The 13,099-nt window shown below is 37.0% G+C and overlaps 1 protein-coding gene across 2 annotated transcripts in view; it reads left to right on the top strand.

The window, feature by feature from the left end:
• negr1 (neuronal growth regulator 1) overlaps positions 1-13,099 on the top strand; it is a 172,231-nt gene that overhangs the window by 117,015 nt on the left and 42,117 nt on the right. For both annotated transcript variants that reach the window (XM_023340076.1, XM_023340077.1), the window contains exon 6: positions 1,512-1,660. In XM_023340076.1, coding sequence (XP_023195844.1) covers positions 1,512-1,660 — 149 coding nt within the window. The remainder of the gene's footprint in view (positions 1-1,511; positions 1,661-13,099) is intronic.

Genomic DNA, 13,099 nt, shown 5'->3' with positions numbered 1-13,099 from the left:
TCCTTTTAGTTTGTCTGCATCAGACATATTGTGACAGTTTTGACAAGTAAACGTTTCTCTTGTTGTGTCACTGCTTTTATTATTTGAGTGGAAGTGGGTGAGTGTTTGTGTGTACATCTGTGAGGGTGGGGAGCTTTCTTTCACCATGACAGGGGGAATCATTGACTGGTCTGATGTTAAGCTAGTAATGGGGTGAAACACATGCTGAGATTTTCAGAGCGTCAAGGTAAACTTTGAAGAGGTCGCAAGCAATGAGTCAACGACAAATTTTGAGGGTACTGTTGGAAACAAGGTCACACGTAGAGTTTTTTCTCAGAATGCCTTACAAACCAGCTTGAGCCCATAGCTCCTGGGAAGTCATAGTGAAGGCAAAGTTTGGAGGATTTTCAGAGTTAGGAATAAGTTAACAACAAAATGAACAAAACTAATCGGATTAAAATCAGTAGCATGTGCCTTAATGGAGTCATGTTTAATCTTTTCAGACTGTTAAAGATTAACACCATCAACGTACAAACACCTTGAATCCAGATGTTGAAGTCAGATATTTACAAATGCTGCATAAAAAGACATATAATCTTGATTTTTCTTCACCGTCTCACAGTAAATCTAAGTAAACTTTTTTCCATTCTATTCTATGCCAAAATTACTAAGACTATTTCTATTTGCTAAGATCAATTTCTTTTTTCCTTTATAACTTTCCTTATACACTATGTTAACTTTAGGAGGAATGTTTGTTAGTCTACTATTACATTTGAAGTAAAAATGAAGTTGTTAAAGCAGAGGTGAAAATGTGTGTGAGCAAGGCAGCCTTCATACAGTTCAGGAGGGATTGACTAAAACTTCAGGAAACTGTTGTGAGAAGCTTGTGGAAGGAGCCTCAAAGTGTTTGACCCAAATCTGTTTACAAGGCAATCACAAGAGTTACCTATTAAACAAATTAGAATTTATGTCATTTAAGACAAAATTAGCTGAAAGAATATCTCTTTCTTTCTTTCTTTCTTTCTTTCTTTCTTTCTTTCTTTCTTTCTTTCTTTCTTTCTTTCTTTCTTTCTTTCTTTCTTTCTTTCTTTCTTTCTTTCTTTCTTTCTTTCTTTCTTTCTTTCTTTCTTTCTTTCTCTCTTTCTTTCTTATATAGAAATAGTAAATAATTACCCTAGTTAAATATCACACAGTGAGGAAATAAGTTATTTTCTTATACATTACATGTACTGTACATATCTGGTTGTAACTACTTGCTATATTCATGTGCACCTGCAACAAAAACGAGTAAAATGTCAAGTTGTACCCTGCTGCTTCCCCTCCGGTTCTTTCCACTCTTGTCTCAGTCCTTCAAAAAGCGTCTCTCGAAAGCAGACACGATGAAATAAATAAATGCGCTGAAGTGCGTGGTAATGATGAAGATCCACTTAAGATGACATTTGCTCCATTCTTGCCTCTTTTCCCACTCCAAGCTTTTTGTAGCAGGTGAGAAATCAAAGCCTCATTTGTCACATTTACATTGGTCTTTTCAGGATCATTAGGGGACACGGTATTGACATCAAGAGCCTCAGCTCCAGATCAGTCCTCACAGTGACCAACATGACAGAGGATCGTTACGGGAACTACACGTGCGTCGCCATCAACAAGCTGGGGAGGGCCAACGCCAGCGTGCCTCTTATTCGTAAGTTGTCATTCCACTTGTTCTTGGCTGAGTGGAGTGGTGGAAGCAACAGAGGTCTGAAACTATCGGCTTTCTGTATATTTACTGCAAACCCAGCTAAACCAAAGCAGCCGCTGGATAAGGACATACTAGCAGTTAAGCTTAAATGTTTGTTTTTTTTGTTTGTTTTTTTCAAATTTGTTGTCTGCTGTGGTTGCAGAGTCTGCGTGGGTGTCTGCTTTGAAAGTCTTCATCTGCATGTGTAATGGATAAAAACACCACCTGAAAGCAAAAATTAACTTTGGTGTAATGACATCACAATTATGCACATGACTGCAAAGGTTATAACTGGTAAAATCAAGGTTAAGCCATGTGGCTCAGATTTGTTTTAAAAAATGTCTGGGAGTCAACCTTTTTATAATTTTCAAAGCTTTGAGTTCAAAAGGGGCCAAAACATCAGAAGCCATGCTGCAGGAGCATCTGTGCTATGCTGGGCTTTCATTTATTGCTGATCAGAAAGCATTCTTGCACAAATGCAAGAAAAGAAATAGGAGAATATTTGCTAACACCACAAAACAGACAGCAAAAATTTTCAAAACAACAATACAATGCGTTAGTTTGAAGAATTTTACAACAAAGCACCGCACAGCAGATATGGAGAAAAAATCTCAAGTATGAGAGGCACTTTGTTGCAGTTATTTACTCTATTGTGAACTGAAACAAAAATAGAGCAATAATTTCTCACTGCAATTTTTCCAGGAGCTTTCCTGTACATACTTGAATTACATCTTTCCCCAGACTTTCCTTTGCATCTTTTGCTTTGTGCTTTTTTGTCAGAACTGGAGATGTAGCTTTTATTTGTGTCATGTAGTGCTGAGTTGTAGATGAATATTATTCTAGACTTCAGTAGCAAAGGTTTGGTAGCAATGTGCTATAGTGGAGGCATGTAAGAGGGTTTGGATATTTTTCCTCTTATTAATTTGGAAGTCAGCTTTCATAAATAAGGGGGAAACCATATTTAGAAACCTAAATAAAAGTATTTTATTGCAAAATGATTAGTTTTGTAATCTACAAGTGTATATCAATACACTTGAATGCAATTAATTTCAGTAGTCCTAATTAGAAAGGTTAGAAAATCTTGTCACTTTGTCTTGTTTTTCTTGTTTTTTTATTCTCTATTTCTATTACAGCATTAAAGGAAAACGTTTGGTTCAGTAGTCACTGTTGTAACGTGATGGACTAATAACATTTGATTGATTTGATTGATAAGGAAGACTGTTAACTATAAAGGTTTTCAGCAGAGTCATTAATAACCTCCAAAAGCAGTGTAAGCTACAGTGAGTCAAGCTAAGAAAGCTGGTTGTTCACACAGCACTATATTAAAACAAATAAATAGAAAGTTAACTGGAAGGAAGACAAAAACTTATTTAAAAAAAGGTGAACAAGGTCCAGGAATAACCACAGTTTTGACAGGATTGTGAAGCAAAGCCATGTCAATAGTTTGAAGTAGAGATAGAATCCAGGTTCAAAGTTTTTTGAAATCTAGAGTTACGTTTTCACAGTCAGTAAAACTCTGTGATGCCATGTCATCTGCTCATGACGATCCAAAGACAGCACTGCATCTATTAGAACATTTTAGAACACGTTATGCTTCCCTCGACTGACAATCTTCATTCATTTAATTTTCCTCCAGAACTTAGCAGTGTGCTGCTGCTTTAGGCAGCACACTGCCTAAAGTAGTGTGCTGCCTAAAGGTTTAATGACCATGGTATCCCAGTGTTTCATTGGCAAAGCGTTGTCTAAACCCTTACAAATGAAGAATTTTCAAAGGACGATAAGAGAAAGCAGACTCAACAATGCAGATGATTGTGTTACAGGCAATAAATATTGCCAGTATAGCAACATCGGGTTCCTTTATTCCTCCTTGCCATACTGCATTTATGCAGAAATTAATGTAGAAAGAGCCCCAACCAAGTACAGAGTGCATACACACCTCTGGCCATGGACATATTTTTCTATTAGAATGACACTTCTGTAATAAACAGATTTATAACGAAATTATGGGTTTTCATTAGCTGTAAACAATAATTATGAAAATTAACAGAAAAACACAGAAAACATCACTGTGTGTAATAAATATGTGTAATCTCAGTTTCACCTTTTGGATTTAATAACTGATACAAATGTCATGTTTTGAATTAAAATGTACTAAAATGCAAATGGTTCATAATGTAGCAGGAACATTACCCAATGAGGAGGTGGTATTATTTTGTGAAAACATGTAACTGGTAGGTTTGATCTTTATTTTGAAACCAGGTGAGGTTCACTGAGTTCAGCTGGAAAATGCAGGAGCCTCACATCACTTCTCCTGGGATTAGTCATCCGTCTCTTAGATGGCAGTCATTTCAGTGCTGATTGAGGTTATTTATCAGCAAAATCAAAGGAAATCACAGGCCCACACAGGACACAGCCTGATACTTAACATCAGAGGTAAAAATGAAAAACAAGAAACAATGGAGCCAAGGTAAAGCACAAAAGGAGTTTTTAATGTACAACAAACATAGTACCATAGAGAGTTTGTAATGGTGATTGTAATTCTCCATCCTGATTAATGAAACAGAAATAGCTTTTTCTGTAAAGCAATACAGAACCAAACTCAAAGTTAGTCAGATTCTCTTCCATCAGCAGCAGATCCCTGCTGCCACTGATGAAAGTCTGTAAAAACCACCAGGTGTAAAGTGGTCACTGCTGAGACAGGTGTTATCCTCAGCTTTCTGTCATTGTGGCTCTGCACAAAATCAATGCTCTGAACATCACCCCTGCAGCCCTGACTCTTAGAGTTTGTGAACAGTCTCATAACACCCGACAGCACAAGCTACTTAACTTGATCTTTCGGCCCAACGTAACTCACACTGTCAGAGAATCTGCATTCCACATCTACACTGCAGATTCTCGAATTATCCAAGGGAATTTAGTTGAAAAATTTAGAATCTTTAAATTTGTTAGAAAATTCTTGTTTCAAGGAAAGGTATATTGAGACATGAGAACTGATATTACTTGCAGCACTCCACTGAATTGAAATCAGATTAAATGCATGCACCTCTAGAGCATTAATGAGAATTTCTGACTCACTGAAATAAAGTGAAATAGAGACGATCAGTAACAGTTGTGCTGTTTAAGCAGACACCAGAGCAAAACATTTTCCTATTGACATTGATTCCTCTAATGCTTTCCTACTCATATAAAGTGCTTGAAAGCAAATCATTTTTTTTCACACAGAGATTCAGATAAATGTAAAAAGTATTTGCAGAAGTCTAGTTATGAAAATAATCTTCCTTCAGACCATCATAGGCATGTGCTGACTAAGGCAGAATTCTTCTACAGTGGGTAATCACAAGCATATTGGATTTGTTAACCGATGCTACAAAATTTCAGTTCTAAGGAAGAAAATTCCAACAATGACTAGAGCATTCTAGGAAAACCTTTCTCTCAAACAAGTGTAGTTTGTGCTTACTTTTACACTGCTTACCCTTTTCTCTCAGCCACTAAGCAATAGTGTGCGCATCCATATTGTAATTAATTTTAATTATGAAACCCGTGGATGTCCAGTCTACATTAACACATCACAAGTAGAGTTTTAAAAGTCTCGACATGAACATTTTCTCACCAAAAATGCAGCTTTCATGTGTACAAATGTAAACAGAAGTTACTGTTCACCACTATAACTTAGAAAAAAATTAATTCAGTCAAAGGAGGCACAGCACAGACAACCACAAGAGGTCCTTCCTGCTTACAGTTCTTACCTGTGATTATTTTATGAAGAAGCTTAGACTATGACAACTCGTGTGTCTATATTCCCTTTGGGATTAATAAAGCAATATAGGATTGTATGATGTACCACCAAGCAAGACAGTGACAGCGCTGTGACAGTCAATACCTGCAAGTGTTAGCCTTCTTCTTGTCTTGATGGTGTGATATAGAGATGAGGAGGTTTGTGCAATTCACCAGAATCTGGAGATCATCAGTTAATCAAGCATGACTTTATCAAAATAACGCATTTAAAAGTCTTTCTTGTAAAACAGGACACAAGATAAGACGTAAGTGTACCTTGTATTTTTCCTCCCTTCCAGGGGGTCTTTTGTGGGCTCTAGTGTCCCTTATATGAAAGTAGCCTGACAGGAAAGGAGAGGGGGGAAGACATGCGGTAAATGTCACCAGGTTCGATTCCCGGACCCTGCGACCCGGGAATCGAACCTGCGACGAGGACTCGAGGCCTCCAAATGTGGGTCGCACTATCCCCTGCGCCACCACAGCGTGCTCGTGTACCTTGTATTTTTAAATGGAATTGGAAAATAATGGGTTTTCTAATAGTGTAGGTTCATGTTAATGCAAATGTGTTATATAAACTAAAACAGTGTGAGTTAACATGCTACATTGTGTTTCTCATTGTCTTTTGTCACTTTCAATCTAGTCTGAGTTTTTTTGACACCATTTGTTTATGATGCATAGCATGTTCTTTCTCATGAAAGCAGCCTTTCACCGTCCTGTACCTTTAACATTTTGAGCACCTTGTATGTTCATCACAATGAAACAAGCTGCCTGCATACATTTACAGTATATCTGCTTGAGGAAAGGACTCATTATTGGGCTTGTAACCAATTGCTAATGTTTAAACAAATAACAAATAAAGTAATTCATTATTCACCAAGTTTGTAATGCTACTCCTCTTTCAATAATGGTCACAGCTTACATCTTTGCTTTGTGTCATCCTTTGGCTTTCTCTGTTTGTAACCCCTTAAGTAAACTACCTCCAAGTAACATTTTTCCTTTTCAACTAAACAGGGTCAAGTTGTGCTATTGTAGTTTTAAACATCCAACACATGTGCTTATGTTTCATTTTAAGCCGTGATTGTTCAGGTGAGCTGCTGCAAGAGAGGTTAGGGGCGTGTGTGTGTGTGTGTGTGTGCTGCTGTGGTGAAAACAAGTCCATTAAGTTACTTATAAAGGAATGTCGAGTGTTTTGACAATTCTAGCAGACAGATGTGCTTGACTTTCTACGTTGGCTCATAGGATTAAAAACATACAATCCCTTTTTATGTCTTTTTTGGGAAATGAATAAACATTGCAGGAGTCCAGGCCTCTTTAGCATCACCTAACCTGGAGTTCTCTGAAATTTTAAATGTCATTAGTCTGTTAACATTTCAAAATACTTACAACTTAATTTCTGTGTTTACTTTTGGCTCTGAACATTTAAAATGTATTTAAGATTTAAGCATCTAAAATATTGCTATTTAGATCATCATTTTAGTGAACACTTTGGAGACTCAAAGAACATTTCCACCCACTAATGCATATGCTTATATATTCATGAACTTCTCAACTATTTCTTTTGCTTGCAGCCCAAAACTGTATGTTTGCTTGGTGTGTTAAATCCCTGCATTGTCAGATTGTTTCATTATTTTGTCCACCTGCTGTGCCATTTGAGCAGCTAAAAAAGACAACAACAGTAAAGGGAGGTGGGTACAGTGTTTCAGAGTGTGGCTGGGTAAAAGAATTTATTTTAATGTATTCAGTGATGAAATAGGAACAGGTACATTAAAATATTCACCAGTTTGCGATACTCCCTCTGATGGTAACATTGTCCCTATCAGGCCAGAGACTGAGAACAGAAAAAAAATGTCTGTAGAGTTGGCTATTGTCAAAGGAGCACTCCATTCCCCTGTTTGTGTATGCACAAAGAACATCAAAGGCCTCTCTCTGATTCTCAAATGGATGATCTTAATGTGACACTAGCAAGAGCTCAAAGGCAGAGTAGTGAAAAAAGAAAACCCTAAGAATGGGTAGAGGAGGCAGCTTCCTGAGTTGCCACCCCCAACTTCTCTCACTCTTCTATTCCTTTTTATCTCTCTGTCGTTCTCTCTATCATGCCTGTGTCTGATTCTCTTATCTCACACACTCCTGTCGCTCCTTTTCCTCTCTCTTTCTCCCTTGTCGTTCATTCTTCCTCCCTGTCATTCTGCTTTTCTGTCAAACATCCACACAATCTGATGCATTGCTCGCTTTTCTCTCTCATGATCTCAGTTTCTCTCTCATGATCTGCACTAATGGAAGAGAGGCCAGTTCTGATGTTGCTCTTAACAAGAAATGGCAAGCAGTCACCAAGGAGCACCCCGCCACCACAGAGAGGGAAATAATAAAAGCCCAGGGGCAAATTTAGTCACAGGTGAATTTGAATTGATGTTTTAAAATGAGTCAACAGCTACTGATTATCAAGATGCAAAGGGGGGAAAGAATCATGCATATTTTATAGCTCATGATATATTGAGGTGAATTTTAAGTAAGGGTCCCAAAACGTGTGTTCTAACTACTGAGGGATCAGCCTCCCTGAAAAAGCTTATCCCTGAGTGCTGGAAAAGAGGATCTATCCAATTGTTGAACCTTGGATTTGAGAGGAAAAGTTTAGCTTTCATCCTGGTCATGCAACAGTGGACCAAATGTTAAACCCACGATATTGTTAAGGTGGATTGGCTGCACAGGCCCCCTGCCGTTCTGAAGAAGCTTACGACCTTGTCTTTTGAGATATTTAGCAAAAGATGTAAACGTATAAGGTCCTTTTGTTCCTTTAAAGGAGCCATTTGTCTGATCCTTCAATAATCAAACAGTAAATCATGCCTGGGTCTTTGGCACAAAGTCCTGCATCTTCCAAGTCAAGATTGGGCTGTCCTTTGTCATAGACTTTTTTGTGGTCTTTGTTCGTGGAAAGAATCGGAAGGTGCGATCTTGAGGAGAACAGTGTCTAATGTGGGAACTTTAGAAACTCTCCATGAGACAGTTAGGAGACCCTGATGATCAGGTTCTGTTGGCATCTTCAAGTGATGACCTTTAGTATGCACAGCAGGGTGGATTGCTCACTGCAGGTCGGGGATCGGTACCTGCTTCAGAGAAGGAAATCAATTATTTTAATTTGTTCATTAGTTATTTAGGGTGTATTCACAGCTGACGAATTTGGTCCACTTAAAAACAAACCAAAGTTAACTTCCTCCGGTGGTCTTCCTCCGGAACCTTTTGTTCTGTTGTGAATTCATGCAGGCGAATCTGGTGTGGGCCAAACAACTGGACCGAGGCCCACTTTTTGAGGTGGTCCAAACATACATGAATACAGACCTGCCTCTATCCAAACCATTTACAAGAAGTAACATATTTTGGATTTCACGAGCCATTGTTGCTGGACATCGTGGTAAAAATGAGGTCCTTAGTGTTGTTAATGTTACAGCTGCTTGTATTGATTTTGCTGAAATCATACCTGATCTACCATATTCTGATTAGTGATACTGCTGCCGGCATGTTGTGGGTCAGAACATCTTGTCTCATTCAGCTAGCAGCACACATTTGCCAACACCGTTCCGAAATTAGAACAAGCACTTCGCAAAACCTATGTTTAATGAACTGCTCTTGACATTTAAAATGGTATTCCAGTTGTAATAATAGCACAAATGTGCACAACAGAAATGCAACACAAAGTTCTTCAATGTTTGTTTTCTCTCTGGGTCTGCGCTCTGCTGTGTCATTTCTTTGCAATGGGTGCAATGATCATCACCTCTGTGGCATTGTTGGAAAAGTTATAGTCCACTTACAAACAAGCGCAATGTGAAAGCAAACCACACCAAGCGAAAAAGAAATAAAGAAATAAAGTGCACTTATGGTCTGGACAAACAAGTGGACCAAAGGACTTTCCTGGTGTGAATACACACTTAGAAAAGAACAGGAGATGGATAACATACAATCAGTTTAGATTATGACTTTCATCTTTGGCCTTGAGATATGGATTCTGACCAAAGGACTGAGATTCCCAATGTAAGTGCCTGAGATTAGCTTCTTCTGTAGGGCGGCCTGGGGTTGAAGTAGAATCGCTGCTCCTCTGAATTAAATTGAGTCAGTTGAGGCAGTTTGTGCATTTGATAAGAATTCCACCTGAGCACCTGCATTTGGAGGTTTTTCTTACCTACACTGCAGTGGGGGAGCTCTATAGTGCAGACCAAAAACTCACTGGATGCACTGTTCATCTTTTCTGACTGGGAATACCTTGGAGTCTCCCACAATGAACTGAAAAAAGTCGAGTTTTTCTTCTAGACCTGTTAGATTTTAAAATAGCAATACAAATTGTGGGCTTGAAAGTGTTTTTTTTCTGTTAAGATCTAGTTTTGACACATAAGGTAAGTGTTACAAATTTCCAAAACAATAAAAGAATTGGTTTCAGTAAAAGAACGTTGGTAAAACCAGTGATCTCTCTTGACAGTGCAAATATTACTTAATTGTATTTGTTCAGAAAATCTCTTATTATTCCTCATTGTGGTGTCTGTTTTCAAATGAAATGATTAAGAAAAAGATCAGCACTCTGTTTTTTAAAATAATCAAAACTAAGAACTTCCACTGTTTTTTTTAACTAAATACATAAACCAACAACATGTACTTTGATGCACTTCTGTTGAATTTAAAAAAATCAGATAAGATTAAGGAACAGATGCTCTGAGGGATAAGCAGATTTTTTTTTCCTTTACCTGTTATGATTTTAATTTATTATTATTATTTGATATTTTTAAATCAAACAAAATTGGAAACTTAAAAAAAACAAAAAACTAATATTAACAGTTATCTCAAAACAACAGGCAAATTTTTAAAAAGGTAATATTCACCTTATTTTGTGGCTACAGATTGTTTTCTACTTAAAGACAAAACAATATTAATCCTGTTTTAAACGCAATCAGAGATACACCTTTTATTTTGACTGGTACTCACAGATGTAGTTTGCTTTTCCTCCGCTAAAATAAACCAGTTTATGTTTTAACCGGTTTTTAAGACAGTCAAAACATAATGCACCATCCCATGACTTAACTGCAGAAAACCCAACATGATCTCACAACATTCAATTACCATTTTATTTCAGTTTTAAAGAAAAATTAGGTAAAAACCCAGAATACAAACATGACTTGTAAAAGAACGTTGGTAAAACCAGTGATCTCTCTTGACAGTGCAAATATTACTTAATTGTATTTGTTCAGAAAATCTCTTATTATTCCTCATTGTGGTGTCTGTTTTCAAATGAAATGATTAAGAAAAAGATCACCTATCAATGTAATACAAGTCATGTTTGTATTCTGGGTTTTTACCTAATTTTTCTTTAAAACTGAAATAAAATGGTAATTGAATGTTGTGAGATCATGTTGGGTTTTCTGCAGTTAAGTCATGGGATGGTGCATTATGTTTTGACTGTCTTAAAAACCGGTTAAAACATAAACTGGTTTATTTTAGCGGAGGAAAAGCAAACTACATCTGTGAGTACCAGTCAAAATAAAAGGTGTATCTCTGATTGCGTTTAAAACAGGATTAATATTGTTTTGTGTTTAAGTAGAAAACAATCTGCAGCCACAAAATAAGGTGAATATTACCTTTTTAAAAATTTGCCTGTTGTTTTGAGATAACTGTTAATATTAGTTTTTTGTTTTTTTTAAGTTTCCAATTTTGTTTGATTTAAAAATATCAAATAATAATAATAAATTAAAATCATAACAGGTAAAGGAAAAAAAAAATCTGCTTATCCCTCAGAGCATCTGTTCCTTAATCTTATCTGATTTTTTAAAATTCAACAGAAGTGCATCAAAGTACATGTTGTTGGTTTATGTATTTAGTTAAAAAAAACAGTGGAAGTTCTTAGTTTTGATTATTTTAAAAAACAGAGTGCTGATCTTTGATTATACCCAATAAGAGGAAAAATAACCAAAACAGAGTTTCAGTTTTGATCATTGTATTCACAGCTCTTGCAGTTGTATTTACGCTTAACTTCATTGTCAGTCATTCAGAATAAATGAGAACCTGCAGTTTTTCTTTGAGGATCTTGTTTGTTTCTGAACAAATCTCAAACTGTTTCAGATTTAATGGAAATGTAATTGCAGTTCATAAATTACAAGAGTTATAAACAATTGCTGTGTATTGTGTACCTTCATGAACACAGAACAAACTTGAACTAAACCTGTTTACTCTATGTTGATGGATGTTCTTCCATAAGCTATTTACTAGTCCCATTACTGAAACCAGAGCATTTAGGCATTCGTCAAATCCAAGTCCTCATGTGTCACAGTTTTGTTTTTTTGTCTGCTTCACAAGTTGCTTTTTGCATTTTGTAGTTAATTTAAGTACATAGCATAGTTAAATATATGTCATCAGAAAAGGACTGGCCCTTAATAAATTGAGTCATTCTCAATTACAGAGGCTCACTGACCTGTCGCAGTCTATGCTTCTCATTCTGGACAGTTTAATTAAGATGTAAACAGTAAATCGTGTTTCTTTCCTCAGTCAGGCTTCAGTTCAGATATCAGGTCACAGTTTGCTGCTTGCTTTTGTATTTGTTTGGCCTCAGTCTTTGCTGTGCTTTTGTGATGATATTGCTCTATTTAGTCATCATCCATATTGTCCTTCCCACTCAGCTTATTTTGGGGTGTTCTTTCATATTTCAGATCAGTATGACTTCTGGAGGCTTATGTGAAATGTTGCTCTTTAAACTGCTGAATACACTTTTATACTTAACTATGTACTTATTTTGCTATCTGTTTAGCCATTTGCTTAAGTTTCATCCTTTATCAAACATTCTAATCGCGAGAGGTGCTGGTGCCTATCTCTAGTGGTCAGCAGGCAAGAGGCGGGGTACCCTGGACAGGTTGCCAGTCCATTGCATGATAACACAGAGACAGACAGGATAAACAGTCATCCATTCACACACCCACACCTGAGGAGAATCAACCAATCAAGCTGACAGTCATGATTTTGGACTGTGGGAGGAAGCCAGGGTACCCGGAGAGAACCCACGCAGGCACAGGGAGAACATGCAAACTCCATGCAAAAAGACTCCATGCTGGGAATCAAACCAGGACCTTCTTGTTGCAAGGCAACAGTGCTACCAGTTTGCTTTAGAAATAATACAAAATATGTTTGTGTAGCAGCTGCTGTTTTAAGTTCAAGTTGAGATCTGATGATTGCTTTTGCCTCTACATTCCAAATTGTATTAGCTCGATGTTGTTATTTGTGTTGTCTTTTAGCATCTACGTGCTACTTATCTTACGTGTTGCACTTCAGTCTTTGATTATTGTCACTGTAAAACATGAGAAATGACCCTGCACACATGCATATGTTTTTCCACAAAGTCTAGGTGCATTCTAGATACATTGTTACAGCCTTAGATAAAGATACTGTTAGTATCATGCTGTAAATTTATTTTCTGCAAGTCAATATTATTGAGCTATATCTCAGATAAGAAGGACACTCCAGCGATAAATATAAATTGGAGCATGGTTTGGTTTCTCATAAAATAGGCGTATTATAATTTAGCCTTTTTGCCATTGAATTACAGTGTTGTCAGTATTTTATTTTCAGTTTATATAAACAAAGCCGTTGTGCCAGTGAACCCTG

Source organism: Xiphophorus maculatus, chromosome 9 (assembly GCF_002775205.1).
Source record: "Xiphophorus maculatus strain JP 163 A chromosome 9, X_maculatus-5.0-male, whole genome shotgun sequence".
In the NCBI taxonomy this organism is placed as follows: domain Eukaryota; kingdom Metazoa; phylum Chordata; class Actinopteri; order Cyprinodontiformes; family Poeciliidae; genus Xiphophorus; species Xiphophorus maculatus.
Note: the sequence above shows the minus strand (reverse complement) of the source record. Positions and strands in the feature narration are given on the sequence as shown.